General features: G+C 40.8%; 3 protein-coding genes and 1 long non-coding RNA gene across 4 annotated transcripts; 1 reads left to right on the forward strand and 3 right to left on the reverse strand.

Annotated features, from left to right (window-relative positions):
* Positions 1-2,755: 2,755 nt before the first annotated feature.
* Positions 2,756-5,482, reverse strand: med18 (mediator of RNA polymerase II transcription, subunit 18 homolog (yeast)). The gene is made up of 2 exons (XM_034174046.1): positions 5,094-5,482; positions 2,756-4,004 (listed from the first exon to the last, which is right to left on the reverse strand). Exons 1-2 carry the CDS (start codon positions 5,164-5,166, stop codon positions 3,448-3,450), a joined length of 630 nt encoding a protein of 209 aa, XP_034029937.1. The 5' UTR covers positions 5,167-5,482; the 3' UTR covers positions 2,756-3,447.
* A 1,978-nt stretch (positions 5,483-7,460) lies between these two features.
* Positions 7,461-13,522, forward strand: LOC117513267. Its single transcript, XM_034173527.1, has 5 exons — positions 7,461-7,838; positions 8,794-8,972; positions 9,191-9,373; positions 9,524-9,953; positions 13,344-13,522. The coding sequence occupies exons 1-4, from the start codon at positions 7,508-7,510 to the stop codon at positions 9,929-9,931; spliced, it is 1,101 nt and encodes a 366-aa protein (XP_034029418.1). The 5' UTR covers positions 7,461-7,507; the 3' UTR covers positions 9,932-9,953; positions 13,344-13,522.
* Positions 13,523-15,006: 1,484 nt separating this feature from the next.
* Positions 15,007-15,276, reverse strand: LOC117513268. The gene is made up of 2 exons (XR_004561526.1): positions 15,234-15,276; positions 15,007-15,139 (listed from the first exon to the last, which is right to left on the reverse strand). It is a non-coding gene; the product is annotated as an uncharacterized LOC117513268 (long non-coding RNA).
* A 76-nt stretch (positions 15,277-15,352) lies between these two features.
* On the reverse strand, positions 15,353-25,372 carry LOC117513426. The gene is made up of 6 exons (XM_034173610.1): positions 25,274-25,372; positions 22,570-22,875; positions 22,167-22,466; positions 15,645-15,869; positions 15,426-15,524; positions 15,353-15,357 (listed from the first exon to the last, which is right to left on the reverse strand). Exons 1-6 carry the CDS (start codon positions 25,353-25,355, stop codon positions 15,353-15,355), a joined length of 1,017 nt encoding a protein of 338 aa, XP_034029501.1. The 5' UTR covers positions 25,356-25,372.
* Between the last annotated feature and the right edge of the window lie 1,446 nt (positions 25,373-26,818).

A 26,818-nucleotide genomic window follows, 5' to 3' on the forward strand; every position in this document is an offset into this window, starting at 1 on the left:
TTCTTATTTTCTTCAATTAGTGATGAGTAGTAACATGTCCTAGCTTTATGGAGGGCTTTTTTTATAGAGCAACAGACTCTTTTTCCAGGCTAAGTGAAGATCTTCTAAATTAGTGAGACGCCATTTCCTCTCCAATTTATGGGTTATCTGCTTTAAGCTGCGAGTTTGTGAGTTATACCACGGAGTCAGGCACTTCTGATTTAAGGTTTTTTTTTTTCAGAGGAGCTACAGCATCCAAAGTTGTCCTCAAAGAGGATATAAAACTATTGACGAGATAATCTATCTCACTCACAGAGTTTAGGTAGCTACTCTGCCCTGTGTTGGTATATGGCATTGGAGAACATAAAGAAGGAATCATATCCTTAAACCTAGTTACAGCACTTTCTGAAAGACTTCTACTGTAATGAAACTTATTCCCCACTGCTGGGTAGTCCATCAGAGTAAATGTAAATGTTATTAAGAAATGATCAGACAGAAGGGGGTTTTCAGGGAATACTGTTAAGTGATTAAAGTGGTGGATGGACTCATTTACATTTTGAGCAAAGCCAATCAAGTCTAACAGTAGATTAAATGCAGTGTTGAGGCTGTCATTCTCAGCATCTGTGTGGATGTTAAAATCGCCCACTATAATTATCTTATCTGAGCTAAGCACTAAGTCAGACAAAAGGTCCGAAAATTCACAGAGAAACTCACAGTAACGACCAGGTGGACGATAGATAACAAATAAAACTGGTTTTTGGGACTTCCAATTTGGATGGACAAGACTAAGAGTCAAGCTTTCAAATGAATTAAAGCTCTGTCTGGGTTTTTGATTAATTAATAAGCTGGAGTGGAAGATTGCTGCTAATCCTCCACCTCGGTCCGTGCTACGAGCGTTCTGGCAGTTAGTGTGACTCGGGGGTGTTGACTCATTTAAACTAACATATTCATCCTGCTGTAACCAGGTTTCTGTAAGGCAGAATAAATCAATATGTTGATCAATTATTATATCATTTACTAACAGGGACTTAGAAGAGAGAGATCTAATGTTTAATAGACCACATTTAACTGTTTTAGTCTATGGTGGAGTTGAAGGTGCTATATTATTTTTTCTTTTTGAATTTTTATGCTTAAATAGATTTTTGCTGGTTATTGGTGGTCTGGGAGCAGGCACCGTCTCTACGGGGATGGGGTCATGAGGGGATGGCAGGGGGAGAGAAGCTGCAGAGAGGTGTGTAAGACTACAACTCTGCTTCCTGGTCCCAGGAGACCCCGGACTGGTGAACAACTGAAGTCGTACATCAAGCAAGAATGGGAAAGAACAAAGCTTCAACAATTAGTGTCCTCAGTTCCCAAACACTTACTGAGTGTTGTTAGAAGGAAAGGTGATGTAACACAGTGGTAAACATACTACTGTCCCAGCTTTTTTGAAAGGTGTTGCAGGCATCCATTTCAAAATGAGCAAATATTTGCACAAAAACAAGTTTATCAGTGTGAACATTAAATATCTTGTCTTTGTGGTGTATTCAGTTGAATATAGGTTTAAGAGGATTTGCAAATCATTGTATTGTTTTTATTTACATTTTACACAATGTCCCAACTTCAATGGAATTGGGGTTGTAGTTGGCATTCATTTTTGCTTACTAATGACATTACTAGACAGAATGTTTAAGGAAAACTGATATTTCTTTCCTTAAAACTTGAGCATTAAAGTAAAAACAACAGAAAAAACAATCATGAAAATGTGGATCAAATAAAGTTTTGTTTGTGTATACTGTACAGGCAACTTTGCTGATTTTAAGCTTTGGTTTAGCAGCAGTCTCAAAGCTTTTCATAATCTTCATATTCCTTGCTGTAGTTAGTTCATAGATGATGACAAGTTCATTGTTGACAGCTTTTTTTCCTTTTTGAGTAATATCTGTCTTTTCCTAGCCAAACCATCCAATGAGGCAGACTGCAAGACTGTTTTTTTTTTTTTACAACAATCATGCTAAGACCTAAGCTAACGTGTTGCAGTGATGCTCAGCAAGAGATCATGCACTGTGAATCTCTGCTTTGCTGCAATGCTGTCAGATACAGCTGATGACTTCCAATCTATAAAAGCTGTTCAAAAACTTGCTTCAGTCCTCAAAATAAAGTTCAAAACTGGCCAATCTGGCAAGATTGCTCTGCTGCCATCAGAGGCTTAATTACTGGTCAGATTACAACTCCTTACCACAGTCATGATTTTATTTAGTCACACACCACTAGCAGGAAGAGTTCAGTTCTTTTAAAAGCACTTCATCTGACTGGCTGCAAACCAGTTATTTTGTTTTGAACTAAAAATCTTCAAATTCCAAAGATCTTTGTCGCACCATGAGAGCTGTTTACCTCTGTGATCATGACTGTTCAGCAGAAGCCTGTGAGACATTCCTCTGAACACTTCATGAGTGGTGAGGCAGGAAACCTAACCATAATGCAAGTGCATGCCCATTTTCAGAGTATGTGTTTTTCTTCTCAATTTGTTTCCATGCTACTTCTAGAGGTTTTATCTCCACCTTATTAAACTGAACAAAGGACTTTTTCTAGTGTAATGATTTGTGATCTGTAAAAATAAATAAATGTTTCACTGAACAAAATGTGCACAAGTTCTGTATTATAGCAAATGCTGCAAATTTACCAGTGTAGGTTCCACAAGAGTGGAATGGGACTGGTCGGATTAAGAGGTCAGAGAATAATTACACCACCAAACATGCATTCTGTCTAGAAATAAGTGTACACTCGGTGTCCACGCTCAGTATTCATTTGTCACATGTTTAGTCAACGTATTTTAGTAGCAGTCGTATCACAAATGTCAACTCCAACCATAATCTGCAACACTGTACTTGGCAAACCAAGTGCAGTGAAAGGTCATACTTTCACTGCAGCTCCCCAGTGTAGATGGAGACTCTTGCATATCTGCAAACCTGTTTTTATTCTGAACACAATCTCAGTTACTGCCAGACAACTAAATTATTCTTTTCATATTAGAACAATACAATGTCGAGACTTCTAGGTCTCAATCCTCGTGAAACTAGACCAATACAATATCTTAAACCAGTCTGATCTAAAGGGTAACAAGGTACAACATCAAGTTTAAAAACACACACACAAAAATACAAAATCATGTCTTCAATGTAAACCCATACACAGGCAGTCACAACACTCATCATCAGCGCCCTATAAAAGCTTTGGGTTCATGTTTGCATTCCAAATTGGAGCAGTCTGACTGCATCAGTGAGGAGGAATATCCCACACCCACACCGGAATGGTGTAATTAGACTTTATTTGCTATTGGCACTTTCATTATGTGTAACTCTGTGGTCAAAGACATCTTGGTTTCCACAGTGAGTACAGATAACGAAAATATAGATCTCTGCTTACAATCTATGCAATCAAAAAATACCTTGTCTATTGTAGCTAGAGTTGATGCTACCTACTGAGGTCTACTCAATGTCTCTGTTTGCTGGGGTCAATCTTCTCCAAGTGAACAAGAGGTTTGAGTTGCTCAGCAAAACCGCGCATGTCCTCTGATACAGTGTCGTGCCCAGCCGGAGCCAGAACACTCAGTTCCACCAAATACGACAGCGATAGGCGCTCTGTGTTCTCAGTGTTCCCGGGTACCAGGATGCGTGACAGCTTGCTAACCACCACTTTCATTCCACCTTTACGGAATATATGGCCATTAGCTACAAACTCGTGGTCCATGCGGAAGCCCATCTCATTCAGGAACTCGGGCAGGCTGTGCGACGCCGCCACGTCAACACAGTTGCGCACAAGTGCATGGCGGCTCTTGTCTCCAACTTCAGGTTGGCCTAGGTAGCGCAGATGCCATGGAGCTGTGGGGTGGGACAGGGAACGGCGTGCACGCAGAATGAAGGGGTTGCCTTGCTGACCTTTGAGGAGGTAAACCAGTTCATGGTCTGTAAACGTCTCTGGCTCCATGTTGTCGCACAGACCTCGGAGTCGATGTAAGAGACTGTCCAGGGCCTGATCCAACACACTGCCTACAGTGATAAAGAAACAACAGAAACAAAAGCAAGGAAAGACGGTGAGATAACTCAACTTACACGTTGATTTTAAAAGGTCACCAAGATCAAGTTCAAACTTTAAGTTACACTGTTGGATACAGCTGATGAGCAAGTTGTCTTTGGTGCACAACAAGTGTTGCCATTATCCATTTATTAGGGGTGTACCAGCTAACACATGACTATATCGATACATGGACCCCTGAATCAATGAAAATGTACTGTGTTTCGGTCAGTGAATCCAGCTGAGAGAAATTAGTGTTGCTGCTACTTTTGTTTCTTCAAACTCTTTCAAAAGTTCGGCACCAGTCTCTCATGTGACTGTTAACAGCAACTTTAACTTTGCTGTGTGTGTGATAGAGACTGCAGAGACGTCTGTGTAGGGAGGGGCGGGCCAATCAGGATTTTCCTTCAGCACGAGCACAGATATTGAAGAGTTTTACTCGTATCATGCTCGTGCTCATCAAAAATGCTTTATCCGTACCATAGTTGTATGAAACGAGTATCCGGTTCAACCCTAGTAGGCAGTTTCAATTCAATTCAATTAGGCCTTTATTGTCAATGTATACTGGCGACAACAAAACTGCACATGTCCCTGGGTGCTACAAGAACAACAAATGTAAAAGACTAAAATGGTACTTTAAAGTCAAGATTACACAGCAGAGTGCTATTATTGCTTTGGGATAAAACATATTTCTTAATCCATTTGTCCAGGATGAGTTGGACCTTTTTAAAATGTTGTGGGCTCTCCTGAGGCAGCGTGAACTGTATAGCTCTTCCAGAGGGGGAGAAGGCAACTGATGACAATGAAAATTTGGACACCAGTCTGTGAGAGAGGCTGGTGTTAAAAGCAGAGCTGAATAATGACAATGTGAAAAACCAAATTGTCATTATGGGGAATGTGTAGAATTTTGAGGAAAAAAATAATTTCATCCATTTTGGAATAAGGCTGTAACATTAAAAAAAATGTGGAAAAACTGCAGCACTGTAAATACTTTCTGGATGCACTGTACAAACCAGGTGACATTTTTCTCAGTACTCAGTTCTGGAAATTCCTGACCCACTTACCTTGTAACAGGTACTCCATCATATTGATTGTGCCACCGGTGACAGGCATCACAGTAACAGGAGGAGCCTCCATCCTTCACCTGTTTGTCAAACAGAGTCAGTCAAGTCTGGGATCATGTGCTGGTGCTGCTCATTTCTGCATACACAACACCACAGAACCACCTTGGGTCCTGGACAGCAACCACGCAGGCAGACAACCAGTCAACCTTAGAAAATATTGTTATAGTCATATGCGGATCCTTCCCCTGTGAAGTTGTGGTCAAATGACATGACCACATCGGCAGCATATTTTAATCACTCACTCATCACCTTCAAGTGCTTATCCGGGATCGGGTCACGCGGGCAACAGCTCCAGCACGGGACCCCAAACTTCCCTTTCCTGGGACACAATTACCACCTCTGACTGGAGGATCCCGAGGTGTTCCCAGGCCAGTGTGGAGATATAATCTATCCACCTAGTCCTGGGTCTTCCCCAGGGTCTCCTCCCAGATGGATGTGCCTGGAACACCTCCCTAGGGAGGTGCCAAGGGGACACCCTTACCAGAAGCCCGAACCACCTCAGCTGGCTCCTTTCAACGCAAAGGAGCAGCAGCTCTAATCCAAGGCCCTTGTGGATGACCGAGTTTCTAATCTCATCTCTAAGGGAGACACCATCCACCCCCCTGAGGAAACCCATTTTGGTCGCTTGTACCTGCAATCTAGTTCTTTTGGTCATGTCCCAACCGTCATGACCATAGGAGAGAGTAGGAACGAAGATTGACCAGTAGATCGAGAGCCTTTTGGCTCAGCTTCCTTTTCGTCATAACAGTACGGTAGAGCAAATGCAATACAGCCCCTGCTGCGCCAATTCTCTGGCCAATCTCATGCTCCATTGTCCCCTCACTCGTGAACAAAACCCAGAGGTGATTGAAACTCCTTCACATGGGGCAAGACCTCATTCCCTGGAGTAGGCAATCCATCAGTTCCCTGCTGAGAACCACGGCCTCAGATTTAGAGGTGCTGATCCTCATCCCAGCAGCTTCACACTTGGCTGTGAACGGATCCAGTGAGCGTTGGAGGTCACAGGCCGATGAAGCCAACAGGACAACATCATCTGCAAAAAGCAGAGATGAGACCCTCAGCCCATGTTGGTGTTATATACATACTAGTTTCTCAAACTAACTATAGAGCGCAGCTTCAATATCTTGTCTTGTTTTGTCCACTGAAAGAAATTCAGTTTATTGCATGATATTTATTTTTACGTCAAAACTACGAATCGACTGTCAAAATACTTGTTCATAAATCACACCAAGGTACACCGTCATAGACCTACTGGTGATATCGACAAAAAAAACACCATATTTTACTCGAATATTCCAAAACAAAATTGAATGCGGTAACTTCCCACTAATCTGCTCAGTTATTTCAGACAGCGAGTTGGCTTTTATGACGTTCCTTCTCCAGTCAACACGCTAACGGAGACTTTCAAGTCTTTGACTGAGATCAGAAAAACCACTGCGGTCGGAACAATGACAAAATAATAAACACACGAAGCTGAAAATGAATGAAAAACGAATTTTACCTCGTCCTCGAACCTTTTTTTTTTTTTTTTTTTTGGTCTTCTTCTCCTGTTACCTTCTTCTTCTGGTGGAGTGTACTGTACTGGATGTTGGCAAACGAATAGTATCGCCACCTTCCGGACAAGAATATGTACCAGTAGACCATATTAAAAAAAAAACCTACTTTAATAGATGCTGACATTTCATATCGCTTAACTCTTTGCTAGTGGAGTGGTTAGTGTCTCCGTTTGTCATGTGGAAAACCGGAGTTCAATTCTCCGACAAGAACAAGGTTGCTTTTTGTAAAACAGGTAACATAATGCATTGAATTACACTTCGTATTTTCTACAATTCAAAAAGGTTAATAAATTGCAAAATTGAATTATATTTTGTCGCAATAAAATATCAGTGTAATCCCTCATTCATTATAACAGTTTCAAAAATGCTATTGTAACAGATATATAATGTTGTCCTGTTTTTCAGTTTTCTTGTGTTCAGTTTTCTAGCTGATGATAACGTAAATTCCTACACTTTGAAAGGGTCTACGTACGTCATTTATTTATTTTTTATGAGACAAACAAAAGGTTACACAGAAACCTTACATAGGATTAAATACAACAGTAAAAACAACATACCGAAGAACAGGTTAATAAAAAAAAAGATGAAAACTAGGGGTGGGGGAGATTATTTATATGCCGGCCACGACTAATTCGCGCATGCCACGGTGTCTTCACGCATTGTCCGCACACTGATCAAAAACGACCGAGCGTTTCACAGGCTACAATAAGCAATGTCTGCGCGCTCGCCTGCGCGTATATCGCAAGTCCGTCTTCAAAAAGTTTTCATTTCAACAGCGACGGAGCAACAAATTTCAAGATGCCCAAGGCCGGATATGAGAGACCAGCAATGGCAGAAAGACGTGAGGAAGAGGAGCAGCCGGACTCGGAGGCGGCACAGATGGAGAGTCCTGAGAGTGTTGATTTTGTAACCTCACAAGAACAGACACGGGAAGAGGACCCACCAAGAAAAAGGACCGGCAAGAAGAAGACACCGAATTACAGTTGGACGGCTGAGGGAAGCAAGAAGCTTGCTGAATTTGTGATGCAGCACCCCCAGTTGTACAAGAGGCAGAGAGACTGGCTAAATCTGCCCGGAAAGACCAGACTGTGGGCAGCAGCTGGGGCGGAACAGGACCCACCTGCCACTGGTACGTGTTTGTCTGCTTAGTGGTGCATGTTTAAAGCAAGCAAAACTCGTAAACGATCATGGTGTGTTTCTCTCAACTTCTGTGTCATCCATTTTGTGAGTTCCCACGCGGGGCATGCTGTGAAATGTAGTCAACAAAACTGCGCAGGACGAACGTTTTTGTCCATTGTCTTCTTCACAGGTTTATTTGTCTACATTCCTTTTTGAATTAGTTAATTTCATTTGGTCACTTATGTTTTCAAGATGTCGTTGCAGTGTAAGAGATGTTTGAATAAAAAAAATCCCGACATTGCTCTACTCATGCGCAGAGCATGCTGGGAAATGTAGTGAAGACAGCAGGGCTATTAACATTCCTTTCCATTATATTCTTCTCTGGTTAATTAATGTGTCTACATTTTTTCCTGAAGGAGTGACTTCATGTGGTAAGTGGTTGCTTGGTAGTGCATATTTAATGAAGACTCGAAGATGCTCAGCGTGACTTTTTCGTTTCCTGCCCGCCATTTTGTACAGCGCAGAGCATGCCGGGACATGTAGTCTGCAACGCAATCACGCTGTAGAACTGTTTTTATTCCACTATGTTATTCCCTGTAGTTGCTTCTTTTAACATTCATTTATGAATGCATTATATCAGGTGATCCTCCGCCATCCCCAACTCACTGGATCTGCTCACATTGCTTGTATTTCCACTCACGCGCTGCGCATACAAATGTAGTTAACACGAAGTGCACTGTAAACTTTCCTCTATTTCTTATTTCTATTCTTCTGTATTCCACCCTTTTGTTTTACTTCCCATTTGTATTTCAAAATCCATTTATGAAATTGTGAAAGAAGTAATGTAACTGACTGGATGATTTGTTGTTGTTTTTTTTCATGATCTCACAATGTTACAAAAGATGTTTTACCTGACCACAACAACTTAATTGTATTGTTTTTAATATTTTCATTTTATGTTCCAGGTGCCCAGTGCAAAAAGCACTACGAAAGTATGCGGGCCAAGGTGGGGAAAATCATGAAGGGGGAACAAAAAAGTGATTCAGGGCAAACTCAAAAGAGTGTGAGGGATGAGGATAGTATGTCTACATGGATGTTCCTCAACCAACACATAGTTCGTGGGAACACCTATCCCAGTGAGGAGGTTAGTATTTATATTTATGTGTATAAGTGTGTATGTACATATGTACACACAGTCTGTATGTTATGTTATTAAGAGAGACTTGTGTTAACACATACTTCAGTGTCCATATCCGTATTCTTCCTGTTTAAAATTACTTAAATGTAGTGCATTGTTGTATTGTTTTTATTTTATTGGAAATTGCATTTACTTATAATGGTATATGTATATTTCTTTGGCAGTTTGCCAGTACAAACACAGCACCCACTGGAGACCCAGAAGAGGAGGACAATGATGACGTGTCATCCAATAGCAGTGAAGTGATGCCTGCTACCCGAAAATCAACATCGGCATCGACATCACAGGATTCACAGGATGTTGCAGCTCTAATTACAGATCCCGACCTAAGTGAAACATTTGTGCAGGTAAGAATATATATGTATACCTTATCACATATGTCTGTTTATGTATCGTGCCCGATGTGTCTCCTCATACAGATATGATTACTTCAGTCGTTTCTTATTAACGTTAAATGACCTTATTGTGTTTGATGTGACCATATATGTCTGTTTCAGATGCTCAAGAAAGCCATTGGCCCAACTCTCACTGGGCACAGCAGGGTAGTACACGATTTTGCCAGTCTACTTGAGAGCCTTATGCAATCCATCCCTCTGACTTCATGGCATGAATTTCAAATAGAGTGCCTCAATGTTGTACACAAATTCAGCCAGCAGCCCCCGCAGCAGCAGTCCTGGCAGCCCCCACAGCAAGTACCCTGGTCGGCCCCTCACTCCTCCTGGCAGCCCCCAGAGCCTGCAGCGCCACACCCTTCCTGGCTGCCACCACAGACACTGCCACCCTCCTCCTGGCTGCCGTCACATACCACAGCGACACAAGGGGGGATGACGTCTGCAGGAGATCAGCGTGCGCCTGCCCCATCAGGTTCAGTGCCAGCAAATGCAGGAGGACAAGACCCAGTATAGGTCAGCTACGGTCAGCATCAAGTTTTTCACCTTTCACCTTAGCAATTACATACAACATGACAGGGTTCTCACCATACACCAAATGACTGGACACCCCCTGTGATGGCCCCTGACAGAGATGTTGCAAACGATTAATAATTTTTTGTTCTGTTTAATTTTGTTTGTTTACTGTGGTGTGAATACAAGTTTCAGTCACTTAAAAAATAATAACCTGCAAATTAACATTTGGATCTGTTCAGCATTCTCTTGTAAATATTGACCATCATGCTTTCTCTAATAGAACAAAGTACAGGATGGACTTTCTTTGTTTTTGTTGCATTCCTTATACAACACATTGAAAAAGTAGTTACATTGTGTTAAATCTTTATGGTCCATATTTGTGATAGGGTCGGGGTGTAAACATTCTCTCTTGCCAAGGAACAGCACATGCAGCTGACAAGTAATAGTGTGACAAATATTCACACTGTTCTTTGGTCTCTTTCTGGGAATGGTGCCCAGACAGAAGCATCAAGCTCTCCATTTGATGTTCTTCCCTTTATGCACCAGGTATCAGATTATGTGTTGCATTATCTTCATGGTCCGCATCTGTCGACACAAGAAGGTATCTGCTGAGGATGAGGTTGTGACGAACACAGGCGCGCATGGCTATCAGGGTGATTGTGTCTGGATGCTGTTGCATTGTTGTAACACAATGAGAATGTTTGGTTAATCTTAGGAGAACATTAGTTGATATTGTGAAAGTAAAGTTATTCTGTGGAGTTTTTCCCTGTTATTAGAACATTTTGGAAAAATGTTGCATTATGGGAACATTTCCAGAACATTTCTCTGGAATTTATTTTTTATTTTTTTCCAAACCATTCTAATATCCAAGGAAAAGCTCCACACAATAACATCACTGTCACAATATCACACAGTGTAACCAAAAGAGAACCACAGACAAACATTACTAAAATGTTTGGTGTTACCTGGGACATTACAGCTAAAAACAGGAGAGTTGAAAATTGTACCCTAATTCCATTGGTTGGCACAGTTCAGCTGATTAGTGGCATCGTTCAAAATTAGAAGTATTTCACCTTGCGTGGCGTGATGCTATCTTAGACTATAAGAATGCATTATTGGCTACAAAGGGGACTTACTACTCTGATTTGATCAACAAAAATAAGCATAACTCAAAGTTCTTGTTCGACACGGTGGCAGCACTTATGCATGGACAACCACCTGTAGTTCGCTCTCCTTTTACAGCACAAGATTTCCTGGATTACTTTGGGAAGAAAATAGAAGACATCAGGTTAAACATATCCCGGCATGCCTTAATCCAGCCACTACACCCTGCTATTGAGGTGAGCGCAACTACGGAGGTATTAACTAGATTTACAGAATTTGATAGTATCTCACTAGGCGTGCTGACAAAACTTGTAATGTCAACAAAAAGCACAACCTGTTTATTTGATCCTATACCAACAAAACTTTAAGGACCTGTGGCCCACTCTTGGGCTGACTGTGCTGGAAATTATTAATCTTTCTTTAACTTCTGGATCTGTTCCTAAATGTTTCAAATCTGCAGTGATTAAACCATTACTTATGAAACCTAATCTTGACCCTAGTGTATTGACAAACTATCGGCTGATATCAAATCTATAATTTTTCTCTGAAATTCTGGAAAAAGTGGTGTCACGGCAGCTTGTAGACTGTCTTACTGAAAATAATCTCTTTGAGCCACTGCAGTCTGCTTTTAGAAAATATAACACAGAGACGGATACAGTGGATCATCATATTCTACTTGATAGGCTGGAAAATCATTTTGGGATTACTGGGAGTGCCCTTGCATGGCTGACGTCATACTTGACCAGTCATTCTCACTGTGTTTTGTACAGTAACACTACCTCTAACCTTAGTGACATGACATTTGGGGTTCCACAGGGTCTATCTTAGGGCCCCTGCTTTTCTCCCTTTATATAGCAGCCCTTGGGCACATATTGTGGCGTTTTGGGATTACCTTTCACTGTTATGCAGATGATACCCAGTTATACATGCCGATAACTTGCTGGTAATCTCGTTCATATAAAATCCTTAGAAGATTGCCTTGCATCAGTGAGAAGTTGGATGTCTAGAAACTTCCTACTTTTAAACTCTGATAAGACTGAAATGATGGTTCTTGGTCCAGTGAGACATCGGCATCAATTTGACCAGTTAACGCTCAGCCTCGGCTCGTGTGTCATACATCACACTGACAAAGTGAGGAACCTTGGGGTAATTTTTGATCCTTCGTTGTCCTTTGGCCTCCATATTAGAAATATTACTAGGACTGCTTTCTTCCACCTGCGAAATATAGCAAAGATTCGTCCCATCCTGTCTATGGCTGATGCTCAGACCCTGATCCATGCATTTATCTCTTCTAGATTGGACTACTGCAATGTTCTTTTTTCTGGTTTACCGCAGTGTAGCATTAGGGGTCTCCAGTTGGTTCAAAATGCTGCAGCCAGACTTTTGACACGAAGCAGAAAGTTCGACCACATTGCACCCATTTTGGCATCCCTTCACTGGCTTCCTGTCCCAGTGAGATCAGATTTTAAGGTTCTGCTACTAACCTATAAAATTATTCATGGACTGGCACCTCCCTACCTAGCTGGCCTAATTAAACCTTACGTGCCGGCCCGGGCTTTACGTTCTCAGGGTGCAGGACTACTTTGTGTCCCTAAGGTGAATAAGAAGTCTGCGGGTCACAGAGCTTTCTCTTATCGTGCCCCTGTTCTGTGGAATGATCTCCCTGCATCAATAAAACAATCAGATTCTGTGGAGATTTTCAAGTCCAGACTTAAGACACACATATTTTCCCTTTCATATGGCTAGCATACTAGTACAGTTTTGTTTTACGCTTTTTACTCTTTTAATTCATTTATTAGTAATTGGAGCGGGCCGCGGCCTCAACTTTACTTAAATTCTGTGTCTTTTAGTGAAGTTTAGGGCTAGTGGCTGGCGATCACCTTAGTATTTCTCTGTTTTTCTTGTTGTTTAATGCTGGCAAATTGTACAGTATTTTTTGTCTTTCTGATGCCTGATTCTGTTTTTCTCTCTATTTAAGGTGCAGCTCCATCCAGAGATGGGAGTTGTATTTGTGTTGGCGATCCTCCTGTCCTGTGCACCAATAGCATTTCTTGTATATTCGTCCGTGAATTGTTCTGTGAATAGTTTCTGTAATTTATGTTTGTAGCATGACCCAAGCAGAGGGTCACCCCTTTGAGTCTGCTCTGCTTGAGGTTTCTTCCTCAGAGGGAGTTTTTCCTTACCACTGTTGCTCTGGGGGATTGGTAAGGTTAGACCTTACCTGTGTGAAGCGCTTTGAGGCAACTCTGTTGTGTTTTGGAGCTATATAAATGAAAATAAATTGAAAACTGAAAATTAGTAAAAACCAAAGTTTAGATCCTTGATTCTGATTTATTTTCCTGCTGATGCAGAGGACAGCATCAGGAGGAAAATGAATCAGAATCAAGTTCATCATCCTCCTCCTGAGAGGACACAAAATTAACAGACATGCTGCACACATTGTGAATGAATGACAAGGATCTATTTTAGTCGTGATATAAAACAAATGTTTTTACATTCTTTCATTGGAACGGATATTTCATTCGGTGAAAGCTGGAATGTTCCATTCAACTCCACCTCGTTGAATGGAACATTCCAGCTTTCACCTCATGAAATATTTGTACCATTGAACTCAAACATTGACTATTTGTATAATGTTGCAAATTACATTTTGGACTCACACGACTTTCCAGCAGGTGGCAGTAAATCACCTTTATATTAAAAGCATGAGTGAGTGATTTTATTTAGTAAATACATAATATAATTGTAAATACAATAAAAATGCATGGATGACAAAAGAAAGTGAAATACTTATTTCCATTGTGGTCTATTTAAAAATCAAATGACAAAATAGAGGTAATAATAAAATAATGATGATAATTTGTCTTTCTGATGCCTGTTTCTGTTTTTTTCTCTGTTTAAGGTGCAGCTCCATCCAGAGATGGGAGTTGTATTCGTGTTGGCGACCCTCCTGTCCTGTGCACCAACAGCAATTCTTGTATATTTGTCCGTGAATTGTTTCTGTAATTTATGTTTGTAGCATGGCCCAAGCAGAGGGTCACCCCTTTGAGTCTGGTCTGCTTGAGGTTTCTTCCTCAGAGGGAGTTTTTCCTTACCACTGTTGCTATGGGGGTTGGTAAGGTTAGACCTTACCTGTGTGAAGCACCTTGAGGCAACTCTGTTGTGATTTGGCACTATATAAAGGAAAATAAATTGAAATTGATAATAATAATCGTGTAACAACAACCAAACCAACAACAATAGGGTAACAACAACCAAAACAATTTATAAATACATTAAGGCAGTAAATTGACATTAACAAATTGCATAATTAACAGGAAAGAAAATGGTTGAGTTCCTCTTCTAAATTGTTGAGGACTAAGGTCTAAAACATTCTGGACACACACACCATTCCAACTCATTGCTTAATTTATTACCACCCTTGAAAAATGCCAGCTACCTATTTTATAAACACTACCCAATCTAGAGCCTGTGGATCCCCACAGGCAACACACTAGTACTAATTAAGGCAAGAGCCTAGAACCTGTTCAAATCGGGTAGTCTGACCCTGAAACGTTTGGCTGTACAGAAAGTCACAAAGAAATACTATAAAAGTTCTGAATATATATATATATGTGTGTGTGTAAGTAAGGATTAAACAACTCAAAGCCGTGCATTATATGGTTTGAATGCGCTTTGCGGAGTAACACCACTCTGCTTCGCGTAGTGGTGTTTTAGACTCTGCGTCGTGCATTCAAGCCGTAAAATGCACGGCTTCGAGTTGTTGAATCCGCTTATACCATGGTATAAGCGGATTAAATAGTGAACTAACACACAAATATTTATTTAACTTTTTTCGTGTTCTCTTTTTCTTTGCTGTCTTCAATCTTGTCCAGTTCGACCGATGTTAAATCTTTATTCCGTTGCTTTTGCTGTTCTTCTCCAGTTTGTCTTTTGTTTGATTCACTTGATATAATATCCAATGTAAGTTATTTACTGTATGTCACGTTTCCTCTGAAATTTTATTTCACTGTACACGCAGTCATCATATTTCAAGGGTTTGCTTCTTGTGGTGTCAGGCCTCCTGGAGTCAATTGTAGAATAAATCACACTTTCATCTTCCACCTACAGTGACACATCAAATCATGTAAACAAAACAGCAAAAGATTTGTGTTTGGGATATATTATATCACCTGCTTTGTCATCGTGTAACACTTACCGTGCTGTCTGTACCACAATGAGGGACACAGTTCAAAAGAGCTTCGGAGGGGAAAAAAAACAAACAGGATAGGAACCATAAACCTTGTTATCTGCTTCAGCCTTTGACATTGTATGTAATCACTCTTTGGAGGGAATGGGTGACTGAATATGTTGTAAATAAGGATAGCACAAGGAGTTGTGTTTGTTGTACCTGTCCGCTGTGTTGATCTGAAGCAGAAGAGTACAAGTGCCAATAAAGCAAGACACCCACACAGTGCTATTGTCCAAAAAATAAGTGGTTCTGCACGCTCTGTAGACAGATTGATTCATGGTATAAGCACATTAAGAGGAGACGTGATCACCTTTACAGAGGGTAAAAAAAAAAAATGAAAAGGTTGTAATGAGTAATGCAAACAGGTTTTGTACTGACCTGTAGTTTCATTGAAGGTATTTGTTGGTCCGAGTGAGTTGTTAACAGCACTGGATTTGTAGAACTTTCTCATTGCGTTGCATTGTAAAGAGTCAAGTGAATCCACCACCACTGATATATTCCATGTTTCCATCTCCATGTCTATCGTGTTTGGATTTATGTCACTTGTATCCATGTCACAGATGACGGTGCAAGGAACAGAGGAATTGTCACTATGGTCTAAAACTGATGATTGACAGAGCAGGCTGAATGTTAAAATGTTTAATCATGCTGAAAGTGCACACAATGTTTCCCCTAAAAAAAATTCAAAAAAAGAAACTGAAATTGTGAAGTTCATAGTGTGGAAAATTGCAAGGCATGGAGAAACATCAGAGCTAAAGTAAAGTGATGTACAACCCCAATTCCAATGAAGTTGGGTCGTTGTGTGAAATGTAAACAGAATACAATGATTTGCAAATCCTCTTCAACCTATATTCAATTGAATACACCACAAACACAAGATATTTAATGTTCAAACTGATAGACTTTAATGTTTTTGTGCAAATATTTGCTCATTTTGAAATGGATGCCTGCAACACGTTTCAAAAAAGCTTGGACAGTGGTATGTTTACCACTGTGTTACATCACCTTTCCTTACAACACTCAATAAGCATTTGGGAACTGAGAACACTGATTGTGAGTGTCATGATTGGGTATAAAAGGAGCATCCCCAAAAGGCTCAGCAGTTAAGGAGCAAAGATGGGCGAGGATCACCACTTTGTGAACAACTGCGTGAAAACAATAGTCCAACAGTTTAAGAACAATGTTTCTCAATGTTCAGTTGGAAGGAATTTAGGGATTCCATCATCTACAGTCTATAATATATTCAGAAGATTCAGAGAATCTGGAGAACTTTCTACACGTAAGCAGCAAGGCTGAAAACCAACATTGAATACCCGTGACCTTCGATCCCTCAGGTGGCACTGCATTAAAAAATGACATCATTGTGTAAAGGATCTTACCGCGTGGGCTCAGGAGCACTTCAGAAAATCATTGTCAGTTAACATAGTTTGTCGCTACATCTACAAGTGCAAGTTAAATCGACCTTGCAAAGCGAAAGCCATACATCAACAACATCCAGAAACACCTCCGCCTTCTCTGGGCCCAAGCTCATTTGAAATAAACAGACACAAAGTGGAAAAGTGTGCTGTGGTCTGATGAGTCCACATTTAAAATTGTTTTTGGAAATCATGGATGTCGTGTCCTCCGGACAAAAGAGGAAAAAGACCATCGGGATAGTTACCAGCGCAAAGTTCAAAAGCCAGCATCTGTAATGGTATGGGGGTGTGTTAGTGCCCATGGCATGGGCAGCTTACACATCTGTGATGGCACCATCAACGCTGAAAGGTACATCCAGGTTTTGGAGCAACACATGCTGCCATCCAAGCAATGTCTTTTTCAGGGACGTCCCTGCTTATTTCAGCAAGACAATGCCAAGGCACATGCTGCACGTGTTACAACAGCGTGGCTTCATAGTAAAAGAGTGCGGGTACTAGACTGGCCTGCCTGCAGTCCAGACCTGTCACCCATTGAAAATGTGTGGCGCATTATGAAGCACAAAATATGACAACGGAGACCCCTGACTGTTGAACAGCTGAAGTCATAGAATGGGAAAGAATTCCACCTACAAAGCTTCAACAATTCGTGTCCTCACTTCCCAAACACTTACACACACAATATAGGTTGAAGAGGATTTGCAAATCATTGTATTCTGTTTTTATTTACATTTTACTCAACGTCCCAACTTCACTGGAACTGGGGTTGTATTCGCTATTACTATTTATGTAATCCTACCATAGTCCTGCAAATAATAATTATTGGTTAACAAAGGTACATATCACAGAAAAACACAAGTGCATTTTTCTTTTAAATGTTTCTGTTTTGTCAGTTAGTGGGAACCTCACACAAAAAACTCTCATGCGAATATTAATACCCCGTCACACATAGCAAGAATGTGGAAGAGCCATTCCAACACGGCAAATATTGCCATAATACGATGCAGTCGGGAGGAACAGAGGCGTGGTCAGCCGTGGTCCGAATGCATCCGGACTGCCTCGTGCACACCTGCAGGATGCAGCCCAAACATATTTCAGACAACAGTCAGATGACACAGACTGCTGTCAGACATTGGAGCTGTCACTCACCCGCTCACTCACCCACACAATCAAATCTCCACTCGTCCTCACATTCCCAACGCTAAACTGACCTCTCATCAGTGTGTGTCTCACGTGATGGAGTGCGTGTGTGTACGTGCGTAAACATGTTATCCAAGTGCTGAGTGTGTGTCCACTCAGCTGCTTGGGTGTGTTCATGGCGGCTGAACGAGCCACGTATGCTTGCGTGTGTGATCAAAAAAGTGTGCAAGTGTGTGGCCGAAATGTTCACTCAGCTGCTTGTGTATGTGTTCAGAAATGCTGTACCAGCCACTCCGCATGCGCAGGTGGGGTGCATGTGAGCACAGGAGCTGTCCATCCAGAGAGTGCACAAACAGGCTGACAACTGTCAGTGATCGCCTGCTGTTGTACAGTCCGGTGAAAAATCCCTTTAGGTGTTTGATCAGTATATACCTGAATTGCTAGATTTTATTTGTCCGGCTGGACTCCATAACTGCTGCTGAACTGTGCTGGCAGTGCACCAACTTCCCACATGTGGACTTTCTCCTTTCTCTTTTTATAAACTCTTTTTTGTTGTCATTTTATTTGATACACATCTTAACACAACTGTAGTTGGATTATCATTGTGGGACAGCACATAGGATTTATTCATACCAGAGATGGATTATGCATTTGTCAGCTGATCGACATTGCCAGCACACAGCACAGCTGGGTGAAAGGGACTTGACCAGTTGTCTGCGCTGTGCTGTGGAACATGAGGTACGGAGGTGAGTTACATTTTGTGATGTGATGGGCAAACATTTCCAGGTCATACCTGCTACAGACTTTGGATGTGTACATGTAATAATACCCGTGTTACAGCGATGACATCCTGGTCAGTTGCGTTCCTGGGAGCTGCACCGAGCCTCTGACGCGCGCACAGTGCCACATACATGTTATTACATAACATTTCCTTCACCCCTAGCCGGGGTCCAGTGGAGGTGAACAAACGCGGCACAACATGTCGGCAGGCTTCGCTGTGACCCATCGATCTCAGAGCTCATTCAACCGCGATCAGATCATTTCAGATGCTGTTTTTTGATGCTGTCAGAATATGTAAATTGCAGTTAGATGGTCCTTGGATTACACATGGACCGCCATCAGATAGGTGCCCCATCTCCACCGCGCCTGGAGAGTTTTGAACTTCTGCGTCATAATCGGAGCCGCCGGCCTATTTTGACCAACGGTGTGGACTTCCGCAGATGGCTGTCAGAACATTTTGGAACTGAAATCCGACACCTTTCGGATGTGCGATGATTCATAAGTCTGACACCACTCTGCGTGATTCCAGCTATGTGTGACGGGGGTATAAGGAATATCCAAAGAGCAGGATTACTCAGTATTAGCATCGTTAACCTCCTCGCAGCAAACTGCATGAGTGCAAGCAATATATTGTGGTATTAGCAAAATGTGCATACAATTGTATTTATTTTCATAATCTGACCGCTCATCATTTGCAGATTTCTTTTTCTTGAAAATGTAACTCCAGGCACCCTGTTGAAGCAGGTTGGAAACAAAAGGTGGCCGGTGTCACCCACCGAATGGTTCCCCCTTAACCCCCCCACTGCGCATGCATCATTTTGCAGCGTCAGCAGCAATTCACCGATTATCGCCTCGTTTCTGCGTAAAACTGCACTTTAGTCATCATGTATCTCAATGATTGTACAACAGTCATTTCCACATAAATTCAACATTATTTCATAATAAAAGACAGGGGAGCATGACAGCAGCACATCTGAGTCTGACGTGCTGCTGTACATACGTCATTTCAGAGCATCAGCAGCGATTCACCGATTATTGACTTGTTTTTGCTTAAAGCTTACATTTGAATGATTTAAGTGGTTTTACTTGTGATTGCAATTAATATATTCAAATATGCCTAATTTTTCATTTCCGTGCAACAACGGTGGGGGCAACCTAAAACTGGTATGGCTTTGTAGGAAATGTGTCCCTGATCAGGAATATCAATGTCCCCACCCTGGTGGAGACACTGGCAGGGGTGGTGGGGGCGGGGGTGCTCATTAATTTATGGTGTGCAGTTGATGAAAACACGTTTTCCTGTGGTACATCAAGTGTATTGTAATTAATGTTTTCCACAGATCATCAGATTGATGATTCAAATTGATTGGGAACATTATCCAAACAATTGTGAAGTACTGCAAAGTCTTTTCTTGCATCTACAGGGATTGGGTGGGGATTTATACTACGTTTTTGATGAAAAATTATTATTAGCAGGTAATCTAACAATATCTCATTAAATTTTTGAAGGGGTAAAGTGAAGCTTTTTGATGTGGGGATATACATTTTTTGAAGAACAATAATATTGTTCAAATTTCTGTTCAAGAATAAAGTTGCTCCCCTATGTGTTGTATGAAACAGGCAGTTGGAAACCATTCGATAGATTCAGTTGGATATCGGTGAAGATTCTGTCGGCGTCACGCGGATTATGGACTGTTAAAACCTTTTTAAAGACGGCCAATCATGTGATTACCACAGAAATGGCAACAGAACTGGACATAGCACTTTTGCTGCACATTCCACTGTTACAGGAGATTTTGTAATGAAAGATGTGCGGAGGATTTTGCGCATCGGCACGAAGCAGCTCAGGACGTGCAGCAAAAAAAAAAAAAACACCTCCGTGTTGGAAACCATTCAGAAGATTCAGACGGCTTTCGATGGCTTTCAGTCGAGTGAGTATCCGAGAAATTGTGTAACAGCTGAACATGCCACAACATGTCCTGTGAGACTTCCAAGACAGAGGTGTTTTTTTGCTGCGCGTCCTGAGCTGCTTCGTGCCGACGCGCGAAATCCTCCGCACGTCTTTCATTACAAAATCTCCTGTAACAGTGGAATGTGCCGCAAAAGTGCTATGTCCAGCTCTGTTGCCATTTCTGTGGTAATCACATGATGTCCCGGATCAACACAGCGTTCAGTTTAGAAATGATCTGGTTGATCCAGCCTGTCGAATGGCCGCTCGGCGCGCCGCGCGCCCTCCGCCACTGTGGGCCGTCTTTAAAAAGGTTTTAACACTCCTTAATCCATGTGACGCTGACACAATCTTCACCGAAAGTCATCTGAATCTATCGAATGGTTTCCAACTGCCTGTCTTCTCTAACAGTTTCTGAAAAAAATTTCATGGAGCAAAGCGGCAGTCTCTCAGCAAGTTTTCAGACAAAAGAAATCTGACGGGAGGGGTGGACCAGTGCTCACTTAAAGCCTGCCCACAGGCGAATGACGCAACCTGACAGGTGTGGAAAAACTCACGCATGCGCACGAAGGTTCAAGCTTGGCTGATGTAATCACACATGATTCAAATCCATATAGTTTTTGAAAAAAATAAAAAGGTACGATACTTTTTGGACAGACCTTGTATTGTGGCTTATTGCCTTAGGTCACTGGTTAGCATTCCAGTCTAATAACCATACTGATCTCTGCAGCTCAACATACCATATATTACAGCAGCAAGGAGCACGGTGGCTTAGTGGTTTGCACTGTTGCCTCACAGTGAAACGGTCATGGGATCGATTCCCACCTGTGGCCTTTCTGTGTGGAGTTTGCATGTTCTCCCCGTGTTTGTGTGGGTTCTCTCCAGGTGCTCCAGCTTCCTCCCACATTCAAAGACATGCAGGTTAGGTAGATTGGAAACTTTAAATTGTCCATAGGTGTGCCTGCGGACGTGAATGTATTTGTTTGTCTATATGTGGCCATGTGACAGACTGGCGTCCTGTCCAGGGTGTACCCTGCCTCACGCCCTATGACTGCAGGGATAGACTCCACCGCTCTGTCACCCTTAATTGGAGTGAGAGGTTGAAGGTGAGTGAGTGAGGACTGAGGAGTCAACATATGTTTAGTAGATGTCAAATTCTGATATGTGATGCCTTCTATTAAAAGCTCAGATAGCTAACTTTAATTGATGCCAGACATCAGGATATTTAAAGAGTTTTTAACATTGCGGTGCCAGATGATCACCGGTAAGACTTACTACATGCAGAAGTTACAAAAAAAGTAATAAAAACGGCAGATAGGTGCCCTTTAAAATCACTTCCAAAAAACAGTTACTCCACAGAACAGTGTGTGAAAGTTTGAGCTGGCTTCAGCAGCAGTGTAACTGAAAGCCTTGGGTGCACTGGAAGAATAATTAATTTGCAAATTCTTGAATATTTGGTGTTACTAAATTGTTGTTGCAACCCAGAACAAAAACAGAGAAGCCGAAAGAAGTTAAGATTAAATAGTTCTAGGATTCTCTTTGGCCTTACGGGCCGTCAGGCCTGTAATATTATAAGGGAAACACTTATACTATGCATGCATTCAATTATTATTATTATTTTACCTGTTATCACGCACAAGTTGATAGTGAGTAGTTTTTGTTTCCGTTCACGGCATCGGTTTGTCCAGCAGGAATATTTCCCAGCATCTGTTCTTTTGATATTCAGAAGGTGTATTGACTTGTTAAGAGTCACAAAGTGTGCTTCTGGTCCATGTACGGTCTTTTTGAGGTTCGGACTTGCTGTAGCAGGTGTGCTGCTTGCTTCAAAAGTCCATTCAAAGTTCTTGAATTCACCCGGACATGTGTGTGAAAATGTGCTGCCTGGAAGAACGTAGCGTGTCATGCGGGTTTCATGAAGAACTTCTGTTGGGAAAAAGGAACAGTGTGTGTTGAGTAGAGCAGTGGCTTGAACAAATGCACAAAATGTAAGATGCTGCATAAGCAAAGCAAGGCGAGAAGCTCTGACCTGTTTCCACATGGATGGTTTTCTTCTGGTTGCGTTTGCCCTGGTACCAGAATTCACACCAGTACTGGCCTTGATCATCTCCTGTGAAAGCTCTGATAACCAGAGATTGATTGTGCATGACACTTATTCTGGGCTTAAAGGTTTTGTCAAAATGCAGAATTCCTTGTTCATCTTCAGAAATTAACTGGATTGTGCTGTCATGTCCATGTTTGGTGAAAAACCATTTCAACGAGTTTGAAGAACTTTTGTAATCTGTGCACGGTATCACAGCTTGGCATCCCAAGTGAATTTTAAGTTGATGTGTGGCTAAAAAAAAAAAGCATTTCTGTTATAAAGCCAACTGATGGTGATTCATGTACATGACAAAATTTAGAGAGTAAAATACTAGACTCTGCCAGAAATTCAATTGTCTATAGTTAAACTGCTGTACTATAGTGTTAAATCAGCTCTCTTATAGTACCTTCCAACCTTTTTTGTAGACACCCAATTTTTTATCTAAGAGGCCTAACAACACAGCCAACGCAAAGGCGCACACGCACATACACACACACACACACACACATTGCAAAAGAATAAAATGATTAATTCCCATTTTAGCTTGTTTCTTTCAATTGTTATTGTTTATTCCAACCCACTCACACGCCAATACTGTAATGGTGCCACGAAAAGCAATGTATTAATTCGTGATACCATCATGAAATGGAGTAGGTTTCCCTTTTGGTATGAAAAATGATACCATCAGAAATACCATGCGATACCTTGAGAAATTCTATTTCATGTTTTGGTTCATATCATGAAGTTATACTTTATTTAATTGCATTTCTTGGACTGTGGATTATATTTGTTTTATGATGTCAACTGATTCTTTACAATTTACTTATGCACAGGAGCTCAATTTAAAAATTTTCAGTGATACCAAACATACATTTCATAATATTGAAAATAATATTGATCCGGATTGTGTTTTTCTTAAAAATAGAAATCATCTTTGTAATTATTTTACTTAGGAACAATTTAAGCATTATTCCTTCACAAATGGGACATTTGGGGAGGTGATGGTCTAGTGGTTATAGTGTTGGGCTTGAGCCCAGAGGATCCTCGGTTCAAATCCCAGCCTGACTGGAAAATCACTAAGGGCCCTTGGGCAAGGTCCCGGGGTATAGTGGGCGCCTTGCATGAAATCATGAAATTTAGTGTGACATGGAGTGGTTCTCTGAGGTTACGGTTAGGGTTAAAATTAGTGATCGAAGGGTGACTGTTATGTGCAGACGTGAGTTGAGGAGCGGACCAGCGTCTGACTGAACCCAGCGCTAAAATAACCAGAAAGCGGTTCCAAAAACAAAACAAATTTATTTCCCTTCTGTGCAATAATTTGTGTACAACCTAAATGTGCGGTTGTCTGGCGAGGTGAAGGACGGCGCGCTCTCCAGCGCCCAAATGGATCGAAGCCCGACGCTTCTGGACCCAGACTCACCGCCGAACACCCCCCAGGTGGATACGACAAACTGACTCTGTGAAGGATGGAAAAGGTGAGGTAAGTCAACAGCTACAACAAATATCCTTCAAAGGCACACACTATCAGCAACACATTCAGGTCTGAATTTAAGCTTTATGTAAATGAGCAGCTTCTCACAACAGGTGGAGGATCATCATTCCGTACGCCATGGCAGTGAGAAGCGAGCTGCACAATTCTCATCAATGTTCAAATATAACAAAATACCAAATTACTGTTAACACTTATTCAGACAATCATCACCTCTGATGTGTGCTGACAGCATGTGTCCCTCACCCGTCCTCCTTCACAGGCACGATGTGTCAAACCCAGGCGCGGTCCTCAGCGTCTCACAAACGAACGTCACAAGGTCGAGTTCCCGGCAATTTTGCTCGAATCACTCATGGCTTAAATGCAGAACGCCATCTCATTATCTGCTTCAGCTGAAAGTGTTTAAGTTTGCACGTGAGCATCATCCACAGGTGCTGCAAGTCATTAGGCCTGCACGTGAACATCCTCCACAAGTGCAGCCAATAATGCTGATGAGGGTGAAGGACTCTTCTGCCAGCACCTTCTCCACAGAAAAAACCCAGTTTGCATACCACCTGGAGAGCAAAGAAAAGAAAACAACACCAAAATATCCAGCCAAACCCCCCAACACACAACAGTGACTGTGTCACAAAAATGTAATACATTCAGTGATGGTATCATGAAAAAAATAAACTGAGACTGGACTGATTATTCAATCAGTGAGTTAAGACTTTATTTCAAAGGTGCATATTTGAGCTGATATCGGTGTGTGTGTGTGTGTGTGTGTGTGTGTGTGTGTGTGTGTGTGTGTGTGTGTGTGTGTGTGTGTGTGTGTGTGTGTGTGTGTGTGTGTGTGTGTGTGTGTGTGTGTGTCAGATGGAAATGTGCCATATAAATGCAGTCCATTAGTCCACATCCTTGCAACCCATGCTGGGAAATATGGGCATTGATTACGTTTATTAGAGTTTAAACAACTCAGTTTAATAATATGATAAAGCTGATTTAATACTATTATAGAGCATAGTTAACACTATTATAGTCTAACTCCTTTTGCAGTGGAACCAAAATTAGTCCCAACAGAGTTTATTTTACACTCCAAATTTGAGTGTGTAAAACATTATCATACAATGATACACTTAACATAAAATATAACAGGAAATGCTGAAACACAGTGATACTTACAGTCTCCAAATGCAAGCGTAGATGAATTCCACATGATGCATATACAAATAAAGATATCCCATATTTCACAGAAGGCAGCCATTTGTCTGTAGAAATACAAATAATAAGAAGTTTCACGTCTGTGGTTACTGGGTATCTGTTCAGGTTTCAGTTCAGACACGAAAACATCAACAGGGGTCCAAAAGCCAACAAAGAGGAAACATCTAGTGGTTTTTCACCTACACATTTTGTTTTTTGTTTTCTGATATAGACTTCATTGCTCTTGTGGTTTTAACATAGAGGAGGTGATGAAAAGCAGTATCTGCTTCTGTGTCAAATGCCCCAATTGTTCAGTTGCAGTTGTTCAGAATGATTTATGTGTTGCTTATGCCCATGTGTCACAAAGATTTTATAACAATATAGTGTATTTTTTTTTCTTCGTTATTGTGTAAATAGAAATTGTACTTTGAAAAGTCTAATATTCAAAAATCTAATTTGAGACTCCTTTCTGTTTCAGTTAAAAGAATCCAATCAAGATATGAGGACACAAATCCATTTTTCAGATAAGATTGGAAACAAAAACATCAGAACTTAAATTTCTTAGTAGATGTGTTTGCCTGCACATGACAGCAAAGAGAGCTGTCGATGACTGCTCTGATAATCACTCAGTAACAAAGTGAAAGTGAAATAAACCTGATTAAACATAACGATATGCTTATGAATTGTAGGAAAACATATAAAGGAAATTGTGTCTATTACCAAAAAGAAATTACGTATTTTTAAGATTTTGAGAATATTTAGTTGTTAGATGTTAGTAGGTAACACTTTATATTAACTGCATGCTAGAAAGCATTAGTAAAGCATTTATAAAGTGTAAGTAAATGATTAAATAACTACTTGTAAAACATTTACAAAGCATTCTTTTTTATTAGCTACTCATTGGTAAGAACAGAAATAGATGGCTTAATAAATATTAATAACAAAATATGTAATGTCTTTATAAAACATTTATAAATGATTTTTAAATTCTCTATAAACCATTTAAGAGAAGTTGATCATTAATAGTTCATCATTTACTAATGTAAAATCAGACACTATTCATTAGTGTCTTTACAATTTTTCCTCACAAATTATTAAGCCTTTTTAAGCATTAGCAAACCATTAGTTGATGCTCAATGTATCAGTTATAACATTTGTAAAGATTGCATAACTACTTTTCCTTATTTCTCAATATTTTATGTATCATTTGTTAATAATGTACAAAACTCAAGTCTCTTTCCCCTTCACTATAAGTATGCAATTTTAAAGACTTTATCTATGTACAAATTTTTTCAATGTACGAAGAAGCCTTAACTGAGCATTAGTTAAGCATTTGTAATATCATTGTGATGATTAAATTTATTTTATAACTCATTTGTATATGCTTCATATATATTTTAATCACAGTCTTAAACAGTTGACCAATTCACTTTGGAGCCTATATTCCAGCACTCATCGGGTGTGCCAGTGTGTCGCAGGGCCACATATAGACAAACACATTCGCGGACAAAAAAAAGTAAAGTAGAG

The sequence above is a fragment of the Thalassophryne amazonica genome, chromosome 7 (assembly GCF_902500255.1).
Source record: "Thalassophryne amazonica chromosome 7, fThaAma1.1, whole genome shotgun sequence".
Taxonomy (NCBI): domain Eukaryota; kingdom Metazoa; phylum Chordata; class Actinopteri; order Batrachoidiformes; family Batrachoididae; genus Thalassophryne; species Thalassophryne amazonica.

Bases quoted from the DNA above. Each gene is read 5' to 3' on its own strand.
- med18 (XM_034174046.1), bottom strand. From the start codon at position 5,166: ATGGAGGCTCCTCCTGTTACTGTGATGCCTGTCACCGGTGGCACAATC. The intron at 4,005-5,093 runs GTAAGTGGGTCA...TTATCACTGTAG, and splicing joins GATGGAGTACCTGTTACAAG to GCAGTGTGTTGGATCAGGCC.
- LOC117513267 (XM_034173527.1), top strand. From the start codon at position 7,508: ATGCCCAAGGCCGGATATGAGAGACCAGCAATGGCAGAAAGACGTGAG. The intron at 8,973-9,190 runs GTTAGTATTTAT...TTTCTTTGGCAG, and splicing joins ACACCTATCCCAGTGAGGAG to TTTGCCAGTACAAACACAGC. The intron at 9,374-9,523 runs GTAAGAATATAT...TGTCTGTTTCAG, and splicing joins TAAGTGAAACATTTGTGCAG to ATGCTCAAGAAAGCCATTGG.
- LOC117513426 (XM_034173610.1), bottom strand. From the start codon at position 25,355: ATGGCTGCCTTCTGTGAAATATGGGATATCTTTATTTGTATATGCATC. The intron at 22,467-22,569 runs GTCAGAGCTTCT...TTTTCCCAACAG, and splicing joins AACCATCCATGTGGAAACAG to AAGTTCTTCATGAAACCCGC. The intron at 15,525-15,644 runs GTCAGTACAAAA...ATCTGTCTACAG, and splicing joins TACCTTCAATGAAACTACAG to AGCGTGCAGAACCACTTATT.